The sequence below is a fragment of the Octopus bimaculoides genome, chromosome 23 (assembly GCF_046866305.1).
Source record: "Octopus bimaculoides isolate indiv1 chromosome 23, ASM4686630v1, whole genome shotgun sequence".
Classification (NCBI taxonomy): Eukaryota; Metazoa; Mollusca; class Cephalopoda; order Octopoda; family Octopodidae; genus Octopus; species Octopus bimaculoides.
Genome location: NC_142950.1, coordinates 29065412 through 29088004, shown reverse-complemented (window position 1 = coordinate 29088004; position 22593 = coordinate 29065412). Strand labels below are relative to the sequence as shown.

Here is a 22593-nt window from a genome sequence, read left to right as displayed (position 1 = left end):
CAAAAACTTCCAAGCGTGATATGTCTGTTAAAACACAGCACAATGCTGAAAGTTCAATAGCTTTCACTTACATACTTATCGTTTCAAATTTCTCAAGTGGAGCATATTTCAGATTGCTCAATAAAGCAGCACTTATTCATATGTATTTTGTTTCTCATCCTGTTTCTCGTGAATTAACTTCCCATGCTCAACACGCATTTTCACATTTTGTTTGTTGGCCTTTTCAAAACTTTACATATTGTGCCCATGTAAACAACAAACAGCAATACTTCATAACTAGGCAATTGTCTCTTACATTAATTCATTGGTTCATACATGCACACGGGACATTACAGTAATGGCAACATATCCTTTAACGTCAATTGTTGCTCTCTAAGATTCAATGAATAAAACCAAAACAACTCCTATTCCATTTCACTGCACACAGCAGACATCAAATGCAATTCATAAGACACAAAGAACATTCATATTAAAACACTAAAGAAATTCAAACACAGAATAAAGGAAATACAAAAATATCAACCAGGTAAAGAAGAATTGCAGCTTGCACAGCGGTGTAAACAGATCACTAAGAATACAGAGGAGATGCAAAACAGCAAACATTTACAACAGAAAACGCTACAATCTCAAGATGTTCACTCCATTCAAAGGAAACGATGACAACTGCGACGATGACGATGACAGGTGTAATATTCCTTGAGAAATACGTACCGGGACAGTAAGATTCAAATATCTTGTGCTTTAAGCCTTGAAGCTCATTAAAATCTTCCACAGTGAAACTGTTAGCGCTTGCTGGAGTTGATGCAATTTTGTCAAGTTCTGTAGTTTCTGCAAGCCCTATACCTATAGCGTAAATATGGATGTTTTCTGCGCGAATAGCTTCCGCTTCTGGTATCGTTTGCAAAGCATTGACGTTGGAAACGCCATCAGTTATGAGGAAAATGATATTAGGAACACCGGCTCTGTCACCATTTACTGCTGTGAACATCTGTGTTCTGGCTGTGTGCAGACCTCCATATGTATTTGTGCTTCCATACACATAGGCAATGTTGTCAATAGCATCGAGGATATCACGTTTTGAACTGTAGCGATTCAAATGAAACTCAACCTCTACATCAGTGCTATAAATCACTGCCCCCACTCGCACGTTACCCGAGTCAATACTAGCATCCGATACAAAGTCTTTCATAAAAGCTAATATTTTCTTGAAGTTCGCATCAGTAACGCTAGTTGAAGAATCCAGAACGAACACAATGTCCGATTCAGCAGCATTGCAACGACCTAAAGAATAAGGAGGCAGCCATCGATTAACACTGGCACATACATAATAATTCAATATAGCTGTTCATTGAACATCAACACCTATACACCTATCAACATTAATCGCACAAATGAACGGCCACTAACAAATACATTCCGAAATTCTTTCCTTTAATTAGGTCTCATTTACTTAAGTAATTGTAATTACATTTCTACACGAGCCCTAGCTTATTTTACATTAGGTAACAAAACCAAAGTCAATATTTTTCAAATCTCTTACCAGGTGGCTTTGCATCAGGAATCGTGATGTCGGGACTTACTGTAAAGTGGAAAATGGCAAGAGGAATTTCAGATTAATTCTCAATTCCTACATTCCGATAATTATTATTCTGCTCATAGATACATATTCACAATCAATTTTCAATACACAATAATCGAATTTCACACAAACAAAATACCATTGCAATTTCAACAAAAAAATAGAAGAGATTCATAAGAAACCAAAACAACACAACGTTGACAATATCGAAAAGACCAGAAACAACTTTCATTACTCATTTACAATGTCGTAATGAAGCATAATCTTTCAAAGACATGAAAAACTTCAAAAACTTCCAAGCGTGATATGTCTGTTAAAACACAGCACAATGCTGAAAGTTCAATAGCTTTCACTTACATACTTATCGTTTCAAATTTCTCAAGTGGAGCATATTTCAGATTGCTCAATAAAGCAGCACTTATTCATATGTATTTTGTTTCTCATCCTGTTTCTCGTGAATTAACTTCCCATGCTCAACATGCATTTTCACATTTTGTTTGTTGGCCTTTTCAAAACTTTACATATTGTGCCCATTTAAACGACAAACAGCAATACTTCATAACTAGGCAATTGTCTCTTACATTAATTCATTGATTCATACATGCACACGGGACATTACAGTAATGGCAACATATCCTTTAACGTCAATTGTTGCTCTCTAAGATTCAATGAATAAAACCAAAACAACTCCTATTCCATTTCACTGCACACAGCAGACATCAAATGCAATTCATAAGACACAAAGAACATTCATATTAAAACACTAAAGAAATTCAAACACAGAATAAAGGAAATACAAAAATATCAACCAGGTAAAGAAGAATTGCAGCTTGCACAGCGGTGTAAACAGATCACTAAGAATACAGAGGAGATGCAAAACAGCAAACATTTACAACAGAAAACGCTACAATCTCAAGATGTTCACTCCATTCAAAGGAAACGATGACAACTGCGACGATGACGATGACAGGTGTAATATTCCTTGAGAAATACGTACCGGGACAGTAAGATTCAAATATCTTGTGCTTTAAGCCTTGAAGCTCATTAAAATCTTCCACAGTGAAACTGTTAGCGCTTGCTGGAGTTGATGCAATTTTGTCAAGTTCTGTAGTTTCTGCAAGCCCTATACCTATAGCGTAAATATGGATGTTTTCTGCGCGAATAGCTTCCGCTTCTGGTATCGTTTGCAAAGCATTGACGTTGGAAACGCCATCAGTTATGAGGAAAATGATATTAGGAACACCGGCTCTGTCACCATTTACTGCTGTGAACATCTGTGTTCTGGCTGTGTGCAGACCTCCATATGTATTTGTGCTTCCATACACATAGGCAATGTTGTCAATAGCATCGAGGATATCACGTTTTGAACTGTAGCGATTCAAATGAAACTCAACCTCTACATCAGTGCTATAAATCACTGCCCCCACTCGCACGTTACCCGAGTCAATACTAGCATCCGATACAAAGTCTTTCATAAAAGCTAATATTTTCTTGAAGTTCGCATCAGTAACGCTAGTTGAAGAATCCAGAACGAACACAATGTCCGATTCAGCAGCATTGCAACGACCTAAAGAATAAGGAGGCAGCCATCAATTAACACTGGCACATACATAATAATTCAATATAGCTGTTCATTGAACATCAACACCTATACACCTATCAACATTAATCGCACAAATGAACGGCCACTAACAAATACATTCCGAAATTCTTTCCTTTAATTAGGTCTCATTTACTTAAGTAATTGTAATTACATTTCTACACGAGCCCTAGCTTATTTTACATTAGGTAACAAAACCAAAGTCAATATTTTTCAAATCTCTTACCAGGTGGCTTTGTATCAGGAATCGTGATGTCGGGACTTACTGTAAAGTGGAAAATGGCAAGAGGAATTTCAGATTAATTCTCAATTCCTACATTCCGATAATTATTATTCTGCTCATAGATACATATTCACAATCAATTTTCGATACACAATAATCGAATTTCACACAAACAAAATACGATTGCAATTTCAACAAAAGAATAGAAGAGATTCATAAGAAACCAAAACAACACAACTTTGACAATATCGAAAAGACCAGAAACAACTTTCATTACTCATTTACAATGTTGTAATGAAGCATAATCTTTCAAATACATGAAAAACTTCAAAAACTTCCAAGCGTGATATGTCTGTTAAAACACAGCACAATGCTGAAAGTTCAATAGCTTTCACTTACATACTTATCGTTTCAAATTTCTCAAGTGGAGCATATTTCAGATTGCTCAATAAAGCAGCACTTATTCATATGTATTTTGTTTCTCATCCTGTTTCTCGTGAATTAACTTCCCATCCTCAACATGCATTTTCACATTTTGTTTGTCGGCCTTTTCAAAACTTTACATATTGTGCCCATGTAAACGACAAACAGCAATACTTCATAACTAGGCAATTGTCTCTTACATTAATTCATTGATTCATACATGCACACGGGACATTACAGTAATGGCAACATATCCTTTAACGTCAATTGTTGCTCTCTAAGATTCAATGAATAAAACCAAAACAACTCCTATTCCATTTCACTGCACACAGCAGACATCAAATGCAATTCATAAGACACAAAGAACATTCATATTAAAACACTAAAGAAATTCAAACACAGAATAAAGGAAATACAAAAATATCAACCAGGTAAAGAAGAATTGCAGCTTGCACAGCGGTGTAAACAGATCACCAAAAAAACAGAGGAGATGCAAAACAGCAAACATTTACAACAGAAAACGCTACAATCTCAAGATGTTCACTCCATTCAAAGGAAACGACGACAACTGCGACGAGCACGATGACAGGTGTAATATTCCTTGAGAAATACGTACCAGGACAGTAAGATTCAAATATCTTGTGCTTTAAGCCTTGAAGCTCATTAAAATCTTCCACAGTGAAACTGTTAGCGCTTGCTGGAGTTGATGCAATTTTGTCAAGTTCTGTAGTTTCTGCAAGCCCTATACCTATAGCGTAAATATGGATGTTTTCTGCACGAATAGCTTCCGCTTCTGGTATCGTTTGCAAAGCATTGAGGTTGGAAACGCCATCAGTTATGAGGAAAATGATATTAGGAACACCGGCTCTGTCACCATTTTCTGCTGTGAACATCTGTGTTCTGGCTGTGTGCAGACCTCCATATGTATTTGTGCTTCCATACACATAGGCAATGTTGTCAATAGCATCGAGGATATCACGCTTTGAACTGTAGTGATTCAAATGAAACTCAACCTCTACATCAGTGCTATAAATCACTGCCCCCACTCGCACATTACCCGAGTCAATACTAGCATCCGATACAAAGTCTTTCATAAAAGCTAATATTTTCTTGAAGTTCGCATCAGTAACGCTAGTTGAAGAATCCAGAACGAACACAATGTCCGATTCAGCAGCACTGCAACGACCTAAAGAATAAGGAGGCAGCCATCAATTAACACTGACACATACATAATAATTCAATATAGCTGTTCATTGAACATCAACACCTATACACCTATCAACATTATTCGCACAAATGAACGGCCACTAACAAATACATTCCGAAATTCTTTCCTTTAATTAGGTCTCATTTACTTAAGTAATTGTAATTACATTTCTACACGAGCCCTAGCTTATTTTACATTAGGTAACAAAACCAAAGTCAATATTTTTCAAATCTCTTACCAGGTGGCTTTGTATCAGGAATCGTGATGTCGGGACTTACTGTAAAGTGGAAAATGGCAAGAGGAATTTCAGATTAATTCTCAATTCCTACATTCCGATAATTATAATTCTGCTCATAGATACATATTCACAATCAATTTTCGATACACAATAATCGAATTTCACAGAAACAAAATACCATTACAATTTCAACAAAAGAATAGAAGAGATTCATAAGAAACCAAAACAACACAACATTGACAATATCGAAAAGACCAGAAACAACTTTCATTACTCATTTACAATGTTGTAATGAAGCATAATCTTTCAAATACATGAAAAACTTCAAAAACTTCCAAGCGTGATATGTCTGTTAAAACACAGCACAATGCTGAAAGTTCAATAGCTTTCAATTACATACTTATCGTTTCAAATTTCTCAAGTGGAGCATATTTCAGATTGCTCAATAAAGCAGCACTTATTCATATGTATTTTGTTTCTCATCCTGTTTCTCGTGAATTAACTTCCCATGCTCAACACGCATTTTCACATTTTGTTTGTTGGCCTTTCAAAACTTTACATATTGTGCCCATGTAAACGACAAACAGCAATACTTCATAACTAGGCAATTGTCTCTTACATTAATTCATTGGTTCATACATGCACACGGGACATTACAGTAATGGCAACATATCCTTTAACGTCAATTGTTGCTCTCTAAGATTCAATGAATAAAACCAAAACAACTCCTATTCCATTTCACTGCACACAGCAGACATCAAATGCAATTCATAAGACACAAAGAACATTCATATTAAAACACTAAAGAAATTCAAACACAGAATAAAGGAAATACAAAAATATCAACCACGTAAACAAGAATTGCAGCTTCCACAGCTGTGTAAACAGATCACCAAGAAAACAGAGGAGATGCAAAACAGCAAACATTTACAACAGAAAACGCTACAATCTCAAGATGTTCACTCCATTCAAAGGAAACGACGACAACTGCGACGTGCACGATGACAGGTGTAATATTCCTTGAGAAATACGTACCGGGACAGTAAGATTCAAATATCTTGTGCTTTAAGCCTTGAAGCTCATTAAAATCTTCCACAGTGAAACTGTTAGCGCTTGCTGGAGTTGATGCAATTTTGTCAAGTTCTGTAGTTTCTGCAAGCCCTATACCTATAGCGTAAATATGGATGTTTTCTGCACGAATAGCTTCCGCTTCTGGTATCGTTTGCAAAGCATTGACGTTGGAAACGCCATCAGTTATGAGGAAAATGATATTAGGAACACCGGCTCTGTCACCATTTTCTGCTGTGAACATCTGTGTTCTGGCTGTGTGCAGACCTACATATGTATTTGTGCTTCCATACACATAGGCAATGTTGTCAATAGCATCGAGGATATCACGCTTTGAACTGTAGCGATTCAAATGAAACTCAACCTCTACATCAGTGCTATAAATCACTGCCCCCACTCGCACATTACCCGAGTCAATACTAGCATCCGATACAAAGTCTTTCATAAAAGCTAATATTTTCTTGAAGTTCGCATCAGTAACGCTAGTTGAAGAATCCAGAACGAACACAATGTCCGATTCAGCAGCATTGCAACGACCTGAAGAATAAGGAGGCAGCCATCGATTAACACTGACACATACATAATAATTCAATATAGCTGTTCATTGAACATCAACACCTATACACCTATCAACATTAATCGCACAAATGAACGGCCACTAACAAATACATTCCGAAATTCTTTCCTTTAATTAGGTCTCATTTACTTAAGTAATTGTAATTACATTTCTACACGAGCCCTAGCTTATTTTACATTAGGTAACAAAACCAAAGTCAATATTTTTCAAATCTCTTACCAGGTGGCTTTGTATCAGGAATCGTGAGGTCGGGACTTACTGTAAAGTGGAAAATGGCAAGAGGAATTTCAGATTAATTCTCAATTCCTACATTCCGATAATTAATATTCTGCTCATAGATACATATTCACAATCAATTTTCGATACACAATAATCGAATTTCACACAAACAAAATACGATTGCAATTTCAACAAAAGAATAGAAGAGATTCATAAGAAACCAAAACAACACAACATTGACAATATCGAAAAGACCAGAAACAACTTTCATTACTCATTTACAATGCTGTAATGAAGCATAATCTTTCAAATACATGAAAAACATCAAAAACTTCCAAGCGTGATATGTCTGTTAAAACACAGCACAATGCTGAAAGTTCAATAGCTTTCACTTACATACTTATCGTTTCAAATTTCTCAAGTGGAGCATATTTCAGATTGCTCAATAAAGCAGCACTTATTCATATGTATTTTGTTTCTCATCCTGTTTCTCGTGAATTAACTTCCCATGCTCAACATGCATTTTCACATTTTGTTTGTTGGCCTTTTCAAAACTTTACATATTGTGCCCATGTAAACGACAAACAGCAATACTTCATAACTAGGCAATTGTCTCTTACATTAATTCATTGATTCATACATGCACACGGGACATTACAGTAATGGCAACATATCCTTTAACGTCAATTGTTGCTCTCTAAGATTCAATGAATAAAACCAAAACAACTCCTATTCCATTTCACTGCACACAGCAGACATCAAATGCAATTCATAAGACACAAAGAACATTCATATTAAAACACTAAAGAAATTCAAACACAGAATAAAGGAAATACAAAAATATCAACCAGGTAAAGAAGAATTGCAGCTTGCACAGCGGTGTAAACAGATCACTAAGAATACAGAGGAGATGCAAAACAGCAAACATTTACAACAGAAAACGCTACAATCTCAAGATGTTCACTCCATTCAAAGGAAACGATGACAACTGCGACGATGACGATGACAGGTGTAATATTCCTTGAGAAATACGTACCGGGACAGTAAGATTCAAATATCTTGTGCTTTAAGCCTTGAAGCTCATTAAAATCTTCCACAGTGAAACTGTTAGCGCTTGCTGGAGTTGATGCAATTTTGTCAAGTTCTGTAGTTTCTGCAAGCCCTATACCTATAGCGTAAATATGGATGTTTTCTGCGCGAATAGCTTCCGCTTCTGGTATCGTTTGCAAAGCATTGACGTTGGAAACGCCATCAGTTATGAGGAAAATGATATTAGGAACACCGGCTCTGTCACCATTTACTGCTGTGAACATCTGTGTTCTGGCTGTGTGCAGACCTCCATATGTATTTGTGCTTCCATACACATAGGCAATGTTGTCAATAGCATCGAGGATATCACGTTTTGAACTGTAGCGATTCAAATGAAACTCAACCTCTACATCAGTGCTATAAATCACTGCCCCCACTCGCACGTTACCCGAGTCAATACTAGCATCCGATACAAAGTCTTTCATAAAAGCTAATATTTTCTTGAAGTTCGCATCAGTAACGCTAGTTGAAGAATCCAGAACGAACACAATGTCCGATTCAGCAGCATTGCAACGACCTAAAGAATAAGGAGGCAGCCATCAATTAACACTGGCACATACATAATAATTCAATATAGCTGTTCATTGAACATCAACACCTATACACCTATCAACATTAATCGCACAAATGAACGGCCACTAACAAATACATTCCGAAATTCTATTCCTTTAATTAGGTCTCATTTACTTAAGTAATTGTAATTACATTTCTACACGAGCCCTAGCTTATTTTACATTAGGTAACAAAACCAAAGTCAATATTTTTCAAATCTCTTACCAGGTGGCTTTGTATCAGGAATCGTGATGTCGGGACTTACTGTAAAGTGGAAAATGGCAAGAGGAATTTCAGATTAATTCTCAATTCCTACATTCCGATAATTATTATTCTGCTCATAGATACATATTCACAATCAATTTTCGATACACAATAATCGAATTTCACACAAACAAAATACGATTGCAATTTCAACAAAAGAATAGAAGAGATTCATAAGAAACCAAAACAACACAACTTTGACAATATCGAAAAGACCAGAAACAACTTTCATTACTCATTTACAATGTTGTAATGAAGCATAATCTTTCAAATACATGAAAAACTTCAAAAACTTCCAAGCGTGATATGTCTGTTAAAACACAGCACAATGCTGAAAGTTCAATAGCTTTCACTTACATACTTATCGTTTCAAATTTCTCAAGTGGAGCATATTTCAGATTGCTCAATAAAGCAGCACTTATTCATATGTATTTTGTTTCTCATCCTGTTTCTCGTGAATTAACTTCCCATGCTCAACACGCATTTTCACATTTTGTTTGTTGGCCTTTTCAAAACTTTACATATTGTGCCCATGTAAACAACAAACAGCAATACTTCATAACTAGGCAATTGTCTCTTACATTAATTCATTGGTTCATACATGCACACGGGACATTACAGTAATGGCAACATATCCTTTAACGTCAATTGTTGCTCTCTAAGATTCAATGAATAAAACCAAAACAACTCCTATTCCATTTCACTGCACACAGCAGACATCAAATGCAATTCATAAGACACAAAGAACATTCATATTAAAACACTAAAGAAATTCAAACACAGAATAAAGGAAATACAAAAATATCAACCAGGTAAAGAAGAATTGCAGCTTGCACAGCGGTGTAAACAGATCACTAAGAATACAGAGGAGATGCAAAACAGCAAACATTTACAACAGAAAACGCTACAATCTCAAGATGTTCACTCCATTCAAAGGAAACGATGACAACTGCGACGATGACGATGACAGGTGTAATATTCCTTGAGAAATACGTACCGGGACAGTAAGATTCAAATATCTTGTGCTTTAAGCCTTGAAGCTCATTAAAATCTTCCACAGTGAAACTGTTAGCGCTTGCTGGAGTTGATGCAATTTTGTCAAGTTCTGTAGTTTCTGCAAGCCCTATACCTATAGCGTAAATATGGATGTTTTCTGCGCGAATAGCTTCCGCTTCTGGTATCGTTTGCAAAGCATTGACGTTGGAAACGCCATCAGTTATGAGGAAAATGATATTAGGAACACCGGCTCTGTCACCATTTACTGCTGTGAACATCTGTGTTCTGGCTGTGTGCAGACCTCCATATGTATTTGTGCTTCCATACACATAGGCAATGTTGTCAATAGCATCGAGGATATCACGTTTTGAACTGTAGCGATTCAAATGAAACTCAACCTCTACATCAGTGCTATAAATCACTGCCCCCACTCGCACGTTACCCGAGTCAATACTAGCATCCGATACAAAGTCTTTCATAAAAGCTAATATTTTCTTGAAGTTCGCATCAGTAACGCTAGTTGAAGAATCCAGAACGAACACAATGTCCGATTCAGCAGCATTGCAACGACCTAAAGAATAGGGAGGCAGCCATCAATTAACACTGACACATACATAATAATTCAATATAGCTGTTCATTGAACATCAACACCTATACAGCTATCAACATTATTCGCACAAATGAACGGCCACTAACAAATACATTCCGAAATTCTTTCCTTTAATTAGGTCTCATTTACTTAAGTAATTGTAATTACATTTCTACACGAGCCCTAGCTTATTTTACATTAGGTAACAAAACCAAAGTCAATATTTTTCAAATCTCTTACCAGGTGGCTTTGCATCAGGAATCGTGATGTCGGGACTTACTGTAAAGTGGAAAATGGCAAGAGGAATTTCAGATTAATTCTCAATTCCTACATTCCGATAATTATTATTCTGCTCATAGATACATATTCACAATCAATTTTCGATACACAATAATCGAATTTCACACAAACAAAATACGATTGCAATTTCAACAAAAGAATAGAAGAGATTCATAAGAAACCAAAACAACACAACTTTGACAATATCGAAAAGACCAGAAACAACTTTCATTACTCATTTACAATGTTGTAATGAAGCATAATCTTTCAAATACATGAAAAACTTCAAAAACTTCCAAGCGTGATATGTCTGTTAAAACACAGCACAATGCTGAAAGTTCAATAGCTTTCACTTACATACTTATCGTTTCAAATTTCTCAAGTGGAGCATATTTCAGATTGCTCAATAAAGCAGCACTTATTCATATGTATTTTGTTTCTCATCCTGTTTCTCGTGAATTAACTTCCCATGCTCAACACGCATTTTCACATTTTGTTTGTTGGCCTTTTCAAAACTTTACATATTGTGCCCATGTAAACAACAAACAGCAATACTTCATAACTAGGCAATTGTCTCTTACATTAATTCATTGGTTCATACATGCACACGGGACATTACAGTAATGGCAACATATCCTTTAACGTCAATTGTTGCTCTCTAAGATTCAATGAATAAAACCAAAACAACTCCTATTCCATTTCACTGCACACAGCAGACATCAAATGCAATTCATAAGACACAAAGAACATTCATATTAAAACACTAAAGAAATTCAAACACAGAATAAAGGAAATACAAAAATATCAACCAGGTAAAGAAGAATTGCAGCTTGCACAGCGGTGTAAACAGATCACTAAGAATACAGAGGAGATGCAAAACAGCAAACATTTACAACAGAAAACGCTACAATCTCAAGATGTTCACTCCATTCAAAGGAAACGATGACAACTGCGACGATGACGATGACAGGTGTAATATTCCTTGAGAAATACGTACCGGGACAGTAAGATTCAAATATCTTGTGCTTTAAGCCTTGAAGCTCATTAAAATCTTCCACAGTGAAACTGTTAGCGCTTGCTGGAGTTGATGCAATTTTGTCAAGTTCTGTAGTTTCTGCAAGCCCTATACCTATAGCGTAAATATGGATGTTTTCTGCGCGAATAGCTTCCGCTTCTGGTATCGTTTGCAAAGCATTGACGTTGGAAACGCCATCAGTTATGAGGAAAATGATATTAGGAACACCGGCTCTGTCACCATTTACTGCTGTGAACATCTGTGTTCTGGCTGTGTGCAGACCTCCATATGTATTTGTGCTTCCATACACATAGGCAATGTTGTCAATAGCATCGAGGATATCACGTTTTGAACTGTAGCGATTCAAATGAAACTCAACCTCTACATCAGTGCTATAAATCACTGCCCCCACTCGCACGTTACCCGAGTCAATACTAGCATCCGATACAAAGTCTTTCATAAAAGCTAATATTTTCTTGAAGTTCGCATCAGTAACGCTAGTTGAAGAATCCAGAACGAACACAATGTCCGATTCAGCAGCATTGCAACGACCTAAAGAATAGGGAGGCAGCCATCAATTAACACTGACACATACATAATAATTCAATATAGCTGTTCATTGAACATCAACACCTATACAGCTATCAACATTATTCGCACAAATGAACGGCCACTAACAAATACATTCCGAAATTCTTTCCTTTAATTAGGTCTCATTTACTTAAGTAATTGTAATTACATTTCTACACGAGCCCTAGCTTATTTTACATTAGGTAACAAAACCAAAGTCAATATTTTTCAAATCTCTTACCAGGTGGCTTTGCATCAGGAATCGTGATGTCGGGACTTACTGTAAAGTGGAAAATGGCAAGAGGAATTTCAGATTAATTCTCAATTCCTACATTCCGATAATTATTATTCTGCTCATAGATACATATTCACAATCAATTTTCAATACACAATAATCGAATTTCACACAAACAAAATACCATTGCAATTTCAACAAAAAAATAGAAGAGATTCATAAGAAACCAAAACAACACAACGTTGTCAATATCGAAAAGACCAGAAACAACTTTCATTACTCATTTACAATGTCGTAATGAAGCATAATCTTTCAAAGACATGAAAAACTTCAAAAACTTCCAAGCGTGATATGTCTGTTAAAACACAGCACAATGCTGAAAGTTCAATAGCTTTCACTTACATACTTATCGTTTCAAATTTCTCAAGTGGAGCATATTTCAGATTGCTCAATAAAGCAGCACTTATTCATATGTATTTTGTTTCTCATCCTGTTTCTCGTGAATTAACTTCCCATGCTCAACACGCATTTTCACATTTTGTTTGTTGGCCTTTTCAAAACTTTACATATTGTGCCCATGTAAACAACAAACAGCAATACTTCATAACTAGGCAATTGTCTCTTACATTAATTCATTGGTTCATACATGCACACGGGACATTACAGTAATGGCAACATATCCTTTAACGTCAATTGTTGCTCTCTAAGATTCAATGAATAAAACCAAAACAACTCCTATTCCATTTCACTGCACACAGCAGACATCAAATGCAATTCATAAGACACAAAGAACATTCATATTAAAACACTAAAGAAATTCAAACACAGAATAAAGGAAATACAAAAATATCAACCAGGTAAAGAAGAATTGCAGCTTGCACAGCGGTGTAAACAGATCACTAAGAATACAGAGGAGATGCAAAACAGCAAACATTTACAACAGAAAACGCTACAATCTCAAGATGTTCACTCCATTCAAAGGAAACGATGACAACTGCGACGATGACGATGACAGGTGTAATATTCCTTGAGAAATACGTACCGGGACAGTAAGATTCAAATATCTTGTGCTTTAAGCCTTGAAGCTCATTAAAATCTTCCACAGTGAAACTGTTAGCGCTTGCTGGAGTTGATGCAATTTTGTCAAGTTCTGTAGTTTCTGCAAGCCCTATACCTATAGCGTAAATATGGATGTTTTCTGCGCGAATAGCTTCCGCTTCTGGTATCGTTTGCAAAGCATTGACGTTGGAAACGCCATCAGTTATGAGGAAAATGATATTAGGAACACCGGCTCTGTCACCATTTACTGCTGTGAACATCTGTGTTCTGGCTGTGTGCAGACCTCCATATGTATTTGTGCTTCCATACACATAGGCAATGTTGTCAATAGCATCGAGGATATCACGTTTTGAACTGTAGCGATTCAAATGAAACTCAACCTCTACATCAGTGCTATAAATCACTGCCCCCACTCGCACGTTACCCGAGTCAATACTAGCATCCGATACAAAGTCTTTCATAAAAGCTAATATTTTCTTGAAGTTCGCATCAGTAACGCTAGTTGAAGAATCCAGAACGAACACAATGTCCGATTCAGCAGCATTGCAACGACCTAAAGAATAAGGAGGCAGCCATCAATTAACACTGGCACATACATAATAATTCAATATAGCTGTTCATTGAACATCAACACCTATACACCTATCAACATTAATCGCACAAATGAACGGCCACTAACAAATACATTCCGAAATTCTTTCCTTTAATTAGGTCTCATTTACTTAAGTAATTGTAATTACATTTCTACACGAGCCCTAGCTTATTTTACATTAGGTAACAAAACCAAAGTCAATATTTTTCAAATCTCTTACCAGGTGGCTTTGCATCAGGAATCGTGATGTCGGGACTTACTGTAAAGTGGAAAATGGCAAGAGGAATTTCAGATTAATTCTCAATTCCTACATTCCGATAATTATTATTCTGCTCATAGATACATATTCACAATCAATTTTCAATACACAATAATCGAATTTCACACAAACAAAATACCATTGCAATTTCAACAAAAAAATAGAAGAGATTCATAAGAAACCAAAACAACACAACGTTGACAATATCGAAAAGACCAGAAACAACTTTCATTACTCATTTACAATGTCGTAATGAAGCATAATCTTTCAAAGACATGAAAAACTTCAAAAACTTCCAAGCGTGATATGTCTGTTAAAACACAGCACAATGCTGAAAGTTCAATAGCTTTCACTTACATACTTATCGTTTCAAATTTCTCAAGTGGAGCATATTTCAGATTGCTCAATAAAGCAGCACTTATTCATATGTATTTTGTTTCTCATCCTGTTTCTCGTGAATTAACTTCCCATGCTCAACATGCATTTTCACATTTTGTTTGTCGGCCTTTTCAAAACTTTACATATTGTGCCCATGTAAACGACAAACAGCAATACTTCATAACTAGGCAATTGTCTCTTACATTAATTCATTGATTCATACATGCACACGGGACATTACAGTAATGGCAACATATCCTTTAACGTCAATTGTTGCTCTCTAAGATTCAATGAATAAAACCAAAACAACTCCTATTCCATTTCACTGCACACAGCAGACATCAAATGCAATTCATAAGACACAAAGAACATTCATATTAAAACACTAAAGAAATTCAAACACAGAATAAAGGAAATACAAAAATATCAACCAGGTAAAGAAGAATTGCAGCTTGCACAGCGGTGTAAACAGATCACTAAGAATACAGAGGAGATGCAAAACAGCAAACATTTACAACAGAAAACGCTACAATCTCAAGATGTTCACTCCATTCAAAGGAAACGATGACAACTGCGACGATGACGATGACAGGTGTAATATTCCTTGAGAAATACGTACCGGGACAGTAAGATTCAAATATCTTGTGCTTTAAGCCTTGAAGCTCATTAAAATCTTCCACTGTGAAACTGTTAGCGCTTGCTGGAGTTGATGCAATTTTGTCAAGTTCTGTAGTTTCTGCAAGCCCTATACCTATAGCGTAAATATGGATGTTTTCTGCGCGAATAGCTTCCGCTTCTGGTATCGTTTGCAAAGCATTGACGTTGGAAACGCCATCAGTTATGAGGAAAATGATATTAGGAACACCGGCTCTGTCACCATTTACTGCTGTGAACATCTGTGTTCTGGCTGTGTGCAGACCTCCATATGTATTTGTGCTTCCATACACATAGGCAATGTTGTCAATAGCATCGAGGATATCACGTTTTGAACTGTAGCGATTCAAATGAAACTCAACCTCTACATCAGTGCTATAAATCACTGCCCCCACTCGCACGTTACCCGAGTCAATACTAGCATCCGATACAAAGTCTTTCATAAAAGCTAATATTTTCTTGAAGTTCGCATCAGTAACGCTAGTTGAAGAATCCAGAACGAACACAATGTCCGATTCAGCAGCATTGCAACGACCTAAAGAATAGGGAGGCAGCCATCAATTAACACTGACACATACATAATAATTCAATATAGCTGTTCATTGAACATCAACACCTATACAGCTATCAACATTATTCGCACAAATGAACGGCCACTAACAAATATATTCCGAAATTCTTTCCTTTAATTAGGTCTCATTTACTTAAGTAATTGTAATTACATTTCTACACGAGCCCTAGCTTATTTTACATTAGGTAACAAAACCAAAGTCAATATTTTTCAAATCTCTTACCAGGTGGCTTTGCATCAGGAATCGTGATGTCGGGACTTACTGTAAAGTGGAAAATGGCAAGAGGAATTTCAGATTAATTCTCAATTCCTACATTCCGATAATTATTATTCTGCTCATAGATACATATTCACAATCAATTTTCAATACACAATAATCGAATTTCACACAAACAAAATACCATTGCAATTTCAACAAAAAAATAGAAGAGATTCATAAGAAACCAAAACAACACAACGTTGTCAATATCGAAAAGACCAGAAACAACTTTCATTACTCATTTACAATGTCGTAATGAAGCATAATCTTTCAAAGACATGAAAAACTTCAAAAACTTCCAAGCGTGATATGTCTGTTAAAACACAGCACAATGCTGAAAGTTCAATAGCTTTCACTTACATACTTATCGTTTCAAATTTCTCAAGTGGAGCATATTTCAGATTGCTCAATAAAGCAGCACTTATTCATATGTATTTTGTTTCTCATCCTGTTTCTCGTGAATTAACTTCCCATGCTCAACACGCATTTTCACATTTTGTTTGTTGGCCTTTTCAAAACTTTACATATTGTGCCCATGTAAACAACAAACAGCAATACTTCATAACTAGGCAATTGTCTCTTACATTAATTCATTGGTTCATACATGCACACGGGACATTACAGTAATGGCAACATATCCTTTAACGTCAATTGTTGCTCTCTAAGATTCAATGAATAAAACCAAAACAACTCCTATTCCATTTCACTGCACACAGCAGACATCAAATGCAATTCATAAGACACAAAGAACATTCATATTAAAACACTAAAGAAATTCAAACACAGAATAAAGGAAATACAAAAATATCAACCAGGTAAAGAAGAATTGCAGCTTGCACAGCGGTGTAAACAGATCACTAAGAATACAGAGGAGATGCAAAACAGCAAACATTTACAACAGAAAACGCTACAATCTCAAGATGTTCACTCCATTCAAAGGAAACGATGACAACTGCGACGATGACGATGACAGGTGTAATATTCCTTGAGAAATACGTACCGGGACAGTAAGATTCAAATATCTTGTGCTTTAAGCCTTGAAGCTCATTAAAATCTTCCACAGTGAAACTGTTAGCGCTTGCTGGAGTTGATGCAATTTTGTCAAGTTCTGTAGTTTCTGCAAGCCCTATACCTATAGCGTAAATATGGATGTTTTCTGCGCGAATAGCTTCCGCTTCTGGTATCGTTTGCAAAGCATTGACGTTGGAAACGCCATCAGTTATGAGGAAAATGATATTAGGAACACCGGCTCTGTCACCATTTACTGCTGTGAACATCTGTGTTCTGGCTGTGTGCAGACCTCCATATGTATTTGTGCTTCCATACACATAGGCAATGTTGTCAATAGCATCGAGGATATCACGTTTTGAACTGTAGCGATTCAAATGAAACTCAACCTCTACATCAGTGCTATAAATCACTGCCCCCACTCGCACGTTACCCGAGTCAATACTAGCATCCGATACAAAGTCTTTCATAAAAGCTAATATTTTCTTGAAGTTCGCATCAGTAACGCTAGTTGAAGAATCCAGAACGAACACAATGTCCGATTCAGCAGCATTGCAACGACCTAAAGAATAAGGAGGCAGCCATCGATTAACACTGGCACATACATAATAATTCAATATAGCTGTTCATTGAACATCAACACCTATACACCTATCAACATTAATCGCACAAATGAACGGCCACTAACAAATACATTCCGAAATTCTTTCCTTTAATTAGGTCTCATTTACTTAAGTAATTGTAATTACATTTCTACACGAGCCCTAGCTTATTTTACATTAGGTAACAAAACCAAAGTCAATATTTTTCAAATCTCTTACCAGGTGGCTTTGCATCAGGAATCGTGATGTCGGGACTTACTGTAAAGTGGAAAATGGCAAGAGGAATTTCAGATTAATTCTCAATTCCTACATTCCGATAATTATTATTCTGCTCATAGATACATATTCACAATCAATTTTCAATACACAATAATCGAATTTCACACAAACAAAATACCATTGCAATTTCAACAAAAAAATAGAAGAGATTCATAAGAAACCAAAACAACACAACGTTGACAATATCGAAAAGACCAGAAACAACTTTCATTACTCATTTACAATGTCGTAATGAAGCATAATCTTTCAAAGACATGAAAAACTTCAAAAACTTCCAAGCGTGATATGTCTGTTAAAACACAGCACAATGCTGAAAGTTCAATAGCTTTCACTTACATACTTATCGTTTCAAATTTCTCAAGTGGAGCATATTTCAGATTGCTCAATAAAGCAGCACTTATTCATATGTATTTTGTTTCTCATCCTGTTTCTCGTGAATTAACTTCCCATGCTCAACATGCATTTTCACATTTTGTTTGTTGGCCTTTTCAAAACTTTACATATTGTGCCCATTTAAACGACAAACAGCAATACTTCATAACTAGGCAATTGTCTCTTACATTAATTCATTGATTCATACATGCACACGGGACATTACAGTAATGGCAACATATCCTTTAACGTCAATTGTTGCTCTCTAAGATTCAATGAATAAAACCAAAACAACTCCTATTCCATTTCACTGCACACAGCAGACATCAAATGCAATTCATAAGACACAAAGAACATTCATATTAAAACACTAAAGAAATTCAAACACAGAATAAAGGAAATACAAAAATATCAACCAGGTAAAGAAGAATTGCAGCTTGCACAGCGGTGTAAACAGATCACTAAGAATACAGAGGAGATGCAAAACAGCAAACATTTACAACAGAAAACGCTACAATCTCAAGATGTTCACTCCATTCAAAGGAAACGATGACAACTGCGACGATGACGATGACAGGTGTAATATTCCTTGAGAAATACGTACCGGGACAGTAAGATTCAAATATCTTGTGCTTTAAGCCTTGAAGCTCATTAAAATCTTCCACAGTGAAACTGTTAGCGCTTGCTGGAGTTGATGCAATTTTGTCAAGTTCTGTAGTTTCTGCAAGCCCTATACCTATAGCGTAAATATGGATGTTTTCTGCGCGAATAGCTTCCGCTTCTGGTATCGTTTGCAAAGCATTGACGTTGGAAACGCCATCAGTTATGAGGAAAATGATATTAGGAACACCGGCTCTGTCACCATTTACTGCTGTGAACATCTGTGTTCTGGCTGTGTGCAGACCTCCATATGTATTTGTGCTTCCATACACATAGGCAATGTTGTCAATAGCATCGAGGATATCACGTTTTGAACTGTAGCGATTCAAATGAAACTCAACCTCTACATCAGTGCTATAAATCACTGCCCCCACTCGCACGTTACCCGAGTCAATACTAGCATCCGATACAAAGTCTTTCATAAAAGCTAATATTTTCTTGAAGTTCGCATCAGTAACGCTAGTTGAAGAATCCAGAACGAACACAATGTCCGATTCAGCAGCATTGCAACGACCTAAAGAATAAGGAGGCAGCCATCAATTAACACTGGCACATACATAATAATTCAATATAGCTGTTCATTGAACATCAACACCTATACACCTATCAACATTAATCGCACAAATGAACGGCCACTAACAAATACATTCCGAAATTCTTTCCTTTAATTAGGTCTCATTTACTTAAGTAATTGTAATTACATTTCTACACGAGCCCTAGCTTATTTTACATTAGGTAACAAAACCAAAGTCAATATTTTTCAAATCTCTTACCAGGTGGCTTTGTATCAGGAATCGTGATGTCGGGACTTACTGTAAAGTGGAAAATGGCAAGAGGAATTTCAGATTAATTCTCAATTCCTACATTCCGATAATTATTATTCTGCTCATAGATACATATTCACAATCAATTTTCGATACACAATAATCGAATTTCACACAAACAAAATACGATTGCAATTTCAACAAAAGAATAGAAGAGATTCATAAGAAACCAAAACAACACAACTTTGACAATATCGAAAAGACCAGAAACAACTTTCATTACTCATTTACAATGTTGTAATGAAGCATAATCTTTCAAATACATGAAAAACTTCAAAAACTTCCAAGCGTGATATGTCTGTTAAAACACAGCACAATGCTGAAAGTTCAATAGCTTTCACTTACATACTTATCGTTTCAAATTTCTCAAGTGGAGCATATTTCAGATTGCTCAATAAAGCAGCACTTATTCATATGTATTTTGTTTCTCATCCTGTTTCTCGTGAATTAACTTCCCATCCTCAACATGCATTTTCACATTTTGTTTGTCGGCCTTTTCAAAACTTTACATATTGTGCCCATGTAAACGACAAACAGCAATACTTCATAACTAGGCAATTGTCTCTTACATTAATTCATTGATTCATACATGCACACGGGACATTACAGTAATGGCAACATATCCTTTAACGTCAATTGTTGCTCTCTAAGATTCAATGAATAAAACCAAAACAACTCCTATTCCATTTCACTGCACACAGCAGACATCAAATGCAATTCATAAGACACAAAGAACATTCATATTAAAACACTAAAGAAATTCAAACACAGAATAAAGGAAATACAAAAATATCAACCAGGTAAAGAAGAATTGCAGCTTGCACAGCGGTGTAAACAGATCACCAAAAAAACAGAGGAGATGCAAAACAGCAAACATTTACAACAGAAAACGCTACAATCTCAAGATGTTCACTCCATTCAAAGGAAACGACGACAACTGCGACGAGCACGATGACAGGTGTAATATTCCTTGAGAAATACGTACCAGGACAGTAAGATTCAAATATCTTGTGCTTTAAGCCTTGAAGCTCATTAAAATCTTCCACAGTGAAACTGTTAGCGCTTGCTGGAGTTGATGCAATTTTGTCAAGTTCTGTAGTTTCTGCAAGCCCTATACCTATAGCGTAAATATGGATGTTTTCTGCACGAATAGCTTCCGCTTCTGGTATCGTTTGCAAAGCATTGAGGTTGGAAACGCCATCAGTTATGAGGAAAATGATATTAGGAACACCGGCTCTGTCACCATTTTCTGCTGTGAACATCTGTGTTCTGGCTGTGTGCAGACCTCCATATGTATTTGTGCTTCCATACACATAGGCAATGTTGTCAATAGCATCGAGGATATCACGCTTTGAACTGTAGTGATTCAAATGAAACTCAACCTCTACATCAGTGCTATAAATCACTGCCCCCACTCGCACATTACCCGAGTCAATACTAGCATCCGATACAAAGTCTTTCATAAAAGCTAATATTTTCTTGAAGTTCGCATCAGTAACGCTAGTTGAAGAATCCAGAACGAACACAATGTCCGATTCAGCAGCACTGCAACGACCTAAAGAATAAGGAGGCAGCCATCAATTAACACTGACACATACATAATAATTCAATATAGCTGTTCATTGAACATCAACACCTATACACCTATCAACATTATTCGCACAAATGAACGGCCACTAACAAATACATTCCGAAATTCTTTCCTTTAATTAGGTCTCATTTACTTAAGTAATTGTAATTACATTTCTACACGAGCCCTAGCTTATTTTACATTAGGTAACAAAACCAAAGTCAATATTTTTCAAATCTCTTACCAGGTGGCTTTGTATCAGGAATCGTGATGTCGGGACTTACTGTAAAGTGGAAAATGGCAAGAGGAATTTCAGATTAATTCTCAATTCCTACATTCCGATAATTATAATTCTGCTCATAGATACATATTCACAATCAATTTTCGATACACAATAATCGAATTTCACAGAAACAAAATACCATTACAATTTCAACAAAAGAATAGAAGAGATTCATAAGAAACCAAAACAACACAACATTGACAATATCGAAAAGACCAGAAACAACTTTCATTACTCATTTACAATGTTGTAATGAAGCATAATCTTTCAAATACATGAAAAACTTCAAAAACTTCCAAGCGTGATATGTCTGTTAAAACACAGCACAATGCTGAAAGTTCAATAGCTTTCAATTACATACTTATCGTTTCAAATTTCTCAAGTGGAGCATATTTCAGATTGCTCAATAAAGCAGCACTTATTCATATGTATTTTGTTTCTCATCCTGTTTCTCGTGAATTAACTTCCCATGCTCAACACGCATTTTCACATTTTGTTT

The 22593-nt window shown here is 36.1% G+C and overlaps 1 protein-coding gene across 1 annotated transcript in view; it reads right to left on the bottom strand.

The window, feature by feature from the left end:
* Positions 1 to 568: 568 nt before the first annotated feature.
* The window catches only part of LOC149131345 (uncharacterized), a 47406-nt gene continuing 25381 nt past the window's right edge, over positions 569 to 22593 (bottom strand). Inside the window, exons 23-46 of the mRNA XM_089340734.1 lie at positions 22056 to 22094; positions 21227 to 21796; positions 20191 to 20229; positions 19494 to 19931; positions 18326 to 18364; positions 17629 to 18066; positions 16461 to 16499; positions 15764 to 16201; positions 14596 to 14634; positions 13767 to 14336; positions 12731 to 12769; positions 11902 to 12471; positions 10866 to 10904; positions 10037 to 10606; positions 9001 to 9039; positions 8171 to 8740; positions 7135 to 7173; positions 6306 to 6875; positions 5271 to 5309; positions 4442 to 5011; positions 3406 to 3444; positions 2577 to 3146; positions 1541 to 1579; positions 569 to 1281 (exon numbers count right to left, since the gene is read on the bottom strand). Of these exons, the coding sequence (XP_089196860.1) occupies positions 569 to 1281; positions 1541 to 1579; positions 2577 to 3146; positions 3406 to 3444; positions 4442 to 5011; positions 5271 to 5309; positions 6306 to 6875; positions 7135 to 7173; positions 8171 to 8740; positions 9001 to 9039; positions 10037 to 10606; positions 10866 to 10904; positions 11902 to 12471; positions 12731 to 12769; positions 13767 to 14336; positions 14596 to 14634; positions 15764 to 16201; positions 16461 to 16499; positions 17629 to 18066; positions 18326 to 18364; positions 19494 to 19931; positions 20191 to 20229; positions 21227 to 21796; positions 22056 to 22094 (7055 nt within the window). The remainder of the gene's footprint in view (positions 1282 to 1540; positions 1580 to 2576; positions 3147 to 3405; positions 3445 to 4441; positions 5012 to 5270; positions 5310 to 6305; positions 6876 to 7134; positions 7174 to 8170; positions 8741 to 9000; positions 9040 to 10036; positions 10607 to 10865; positions 10905 to 11901; positions 12472 to 12730; positions 12770 to 13766; positions 14337 to 14595; positions 14635 to 15763; positions 16202 to 16460; positions 16500 to 17628; positions 18067 to 18325; positions 18365 to 19493; positions 19932 to 20190; positions 20230 to 21226; positions 21797 to 22055; positions 22095 to 22593) is intronic.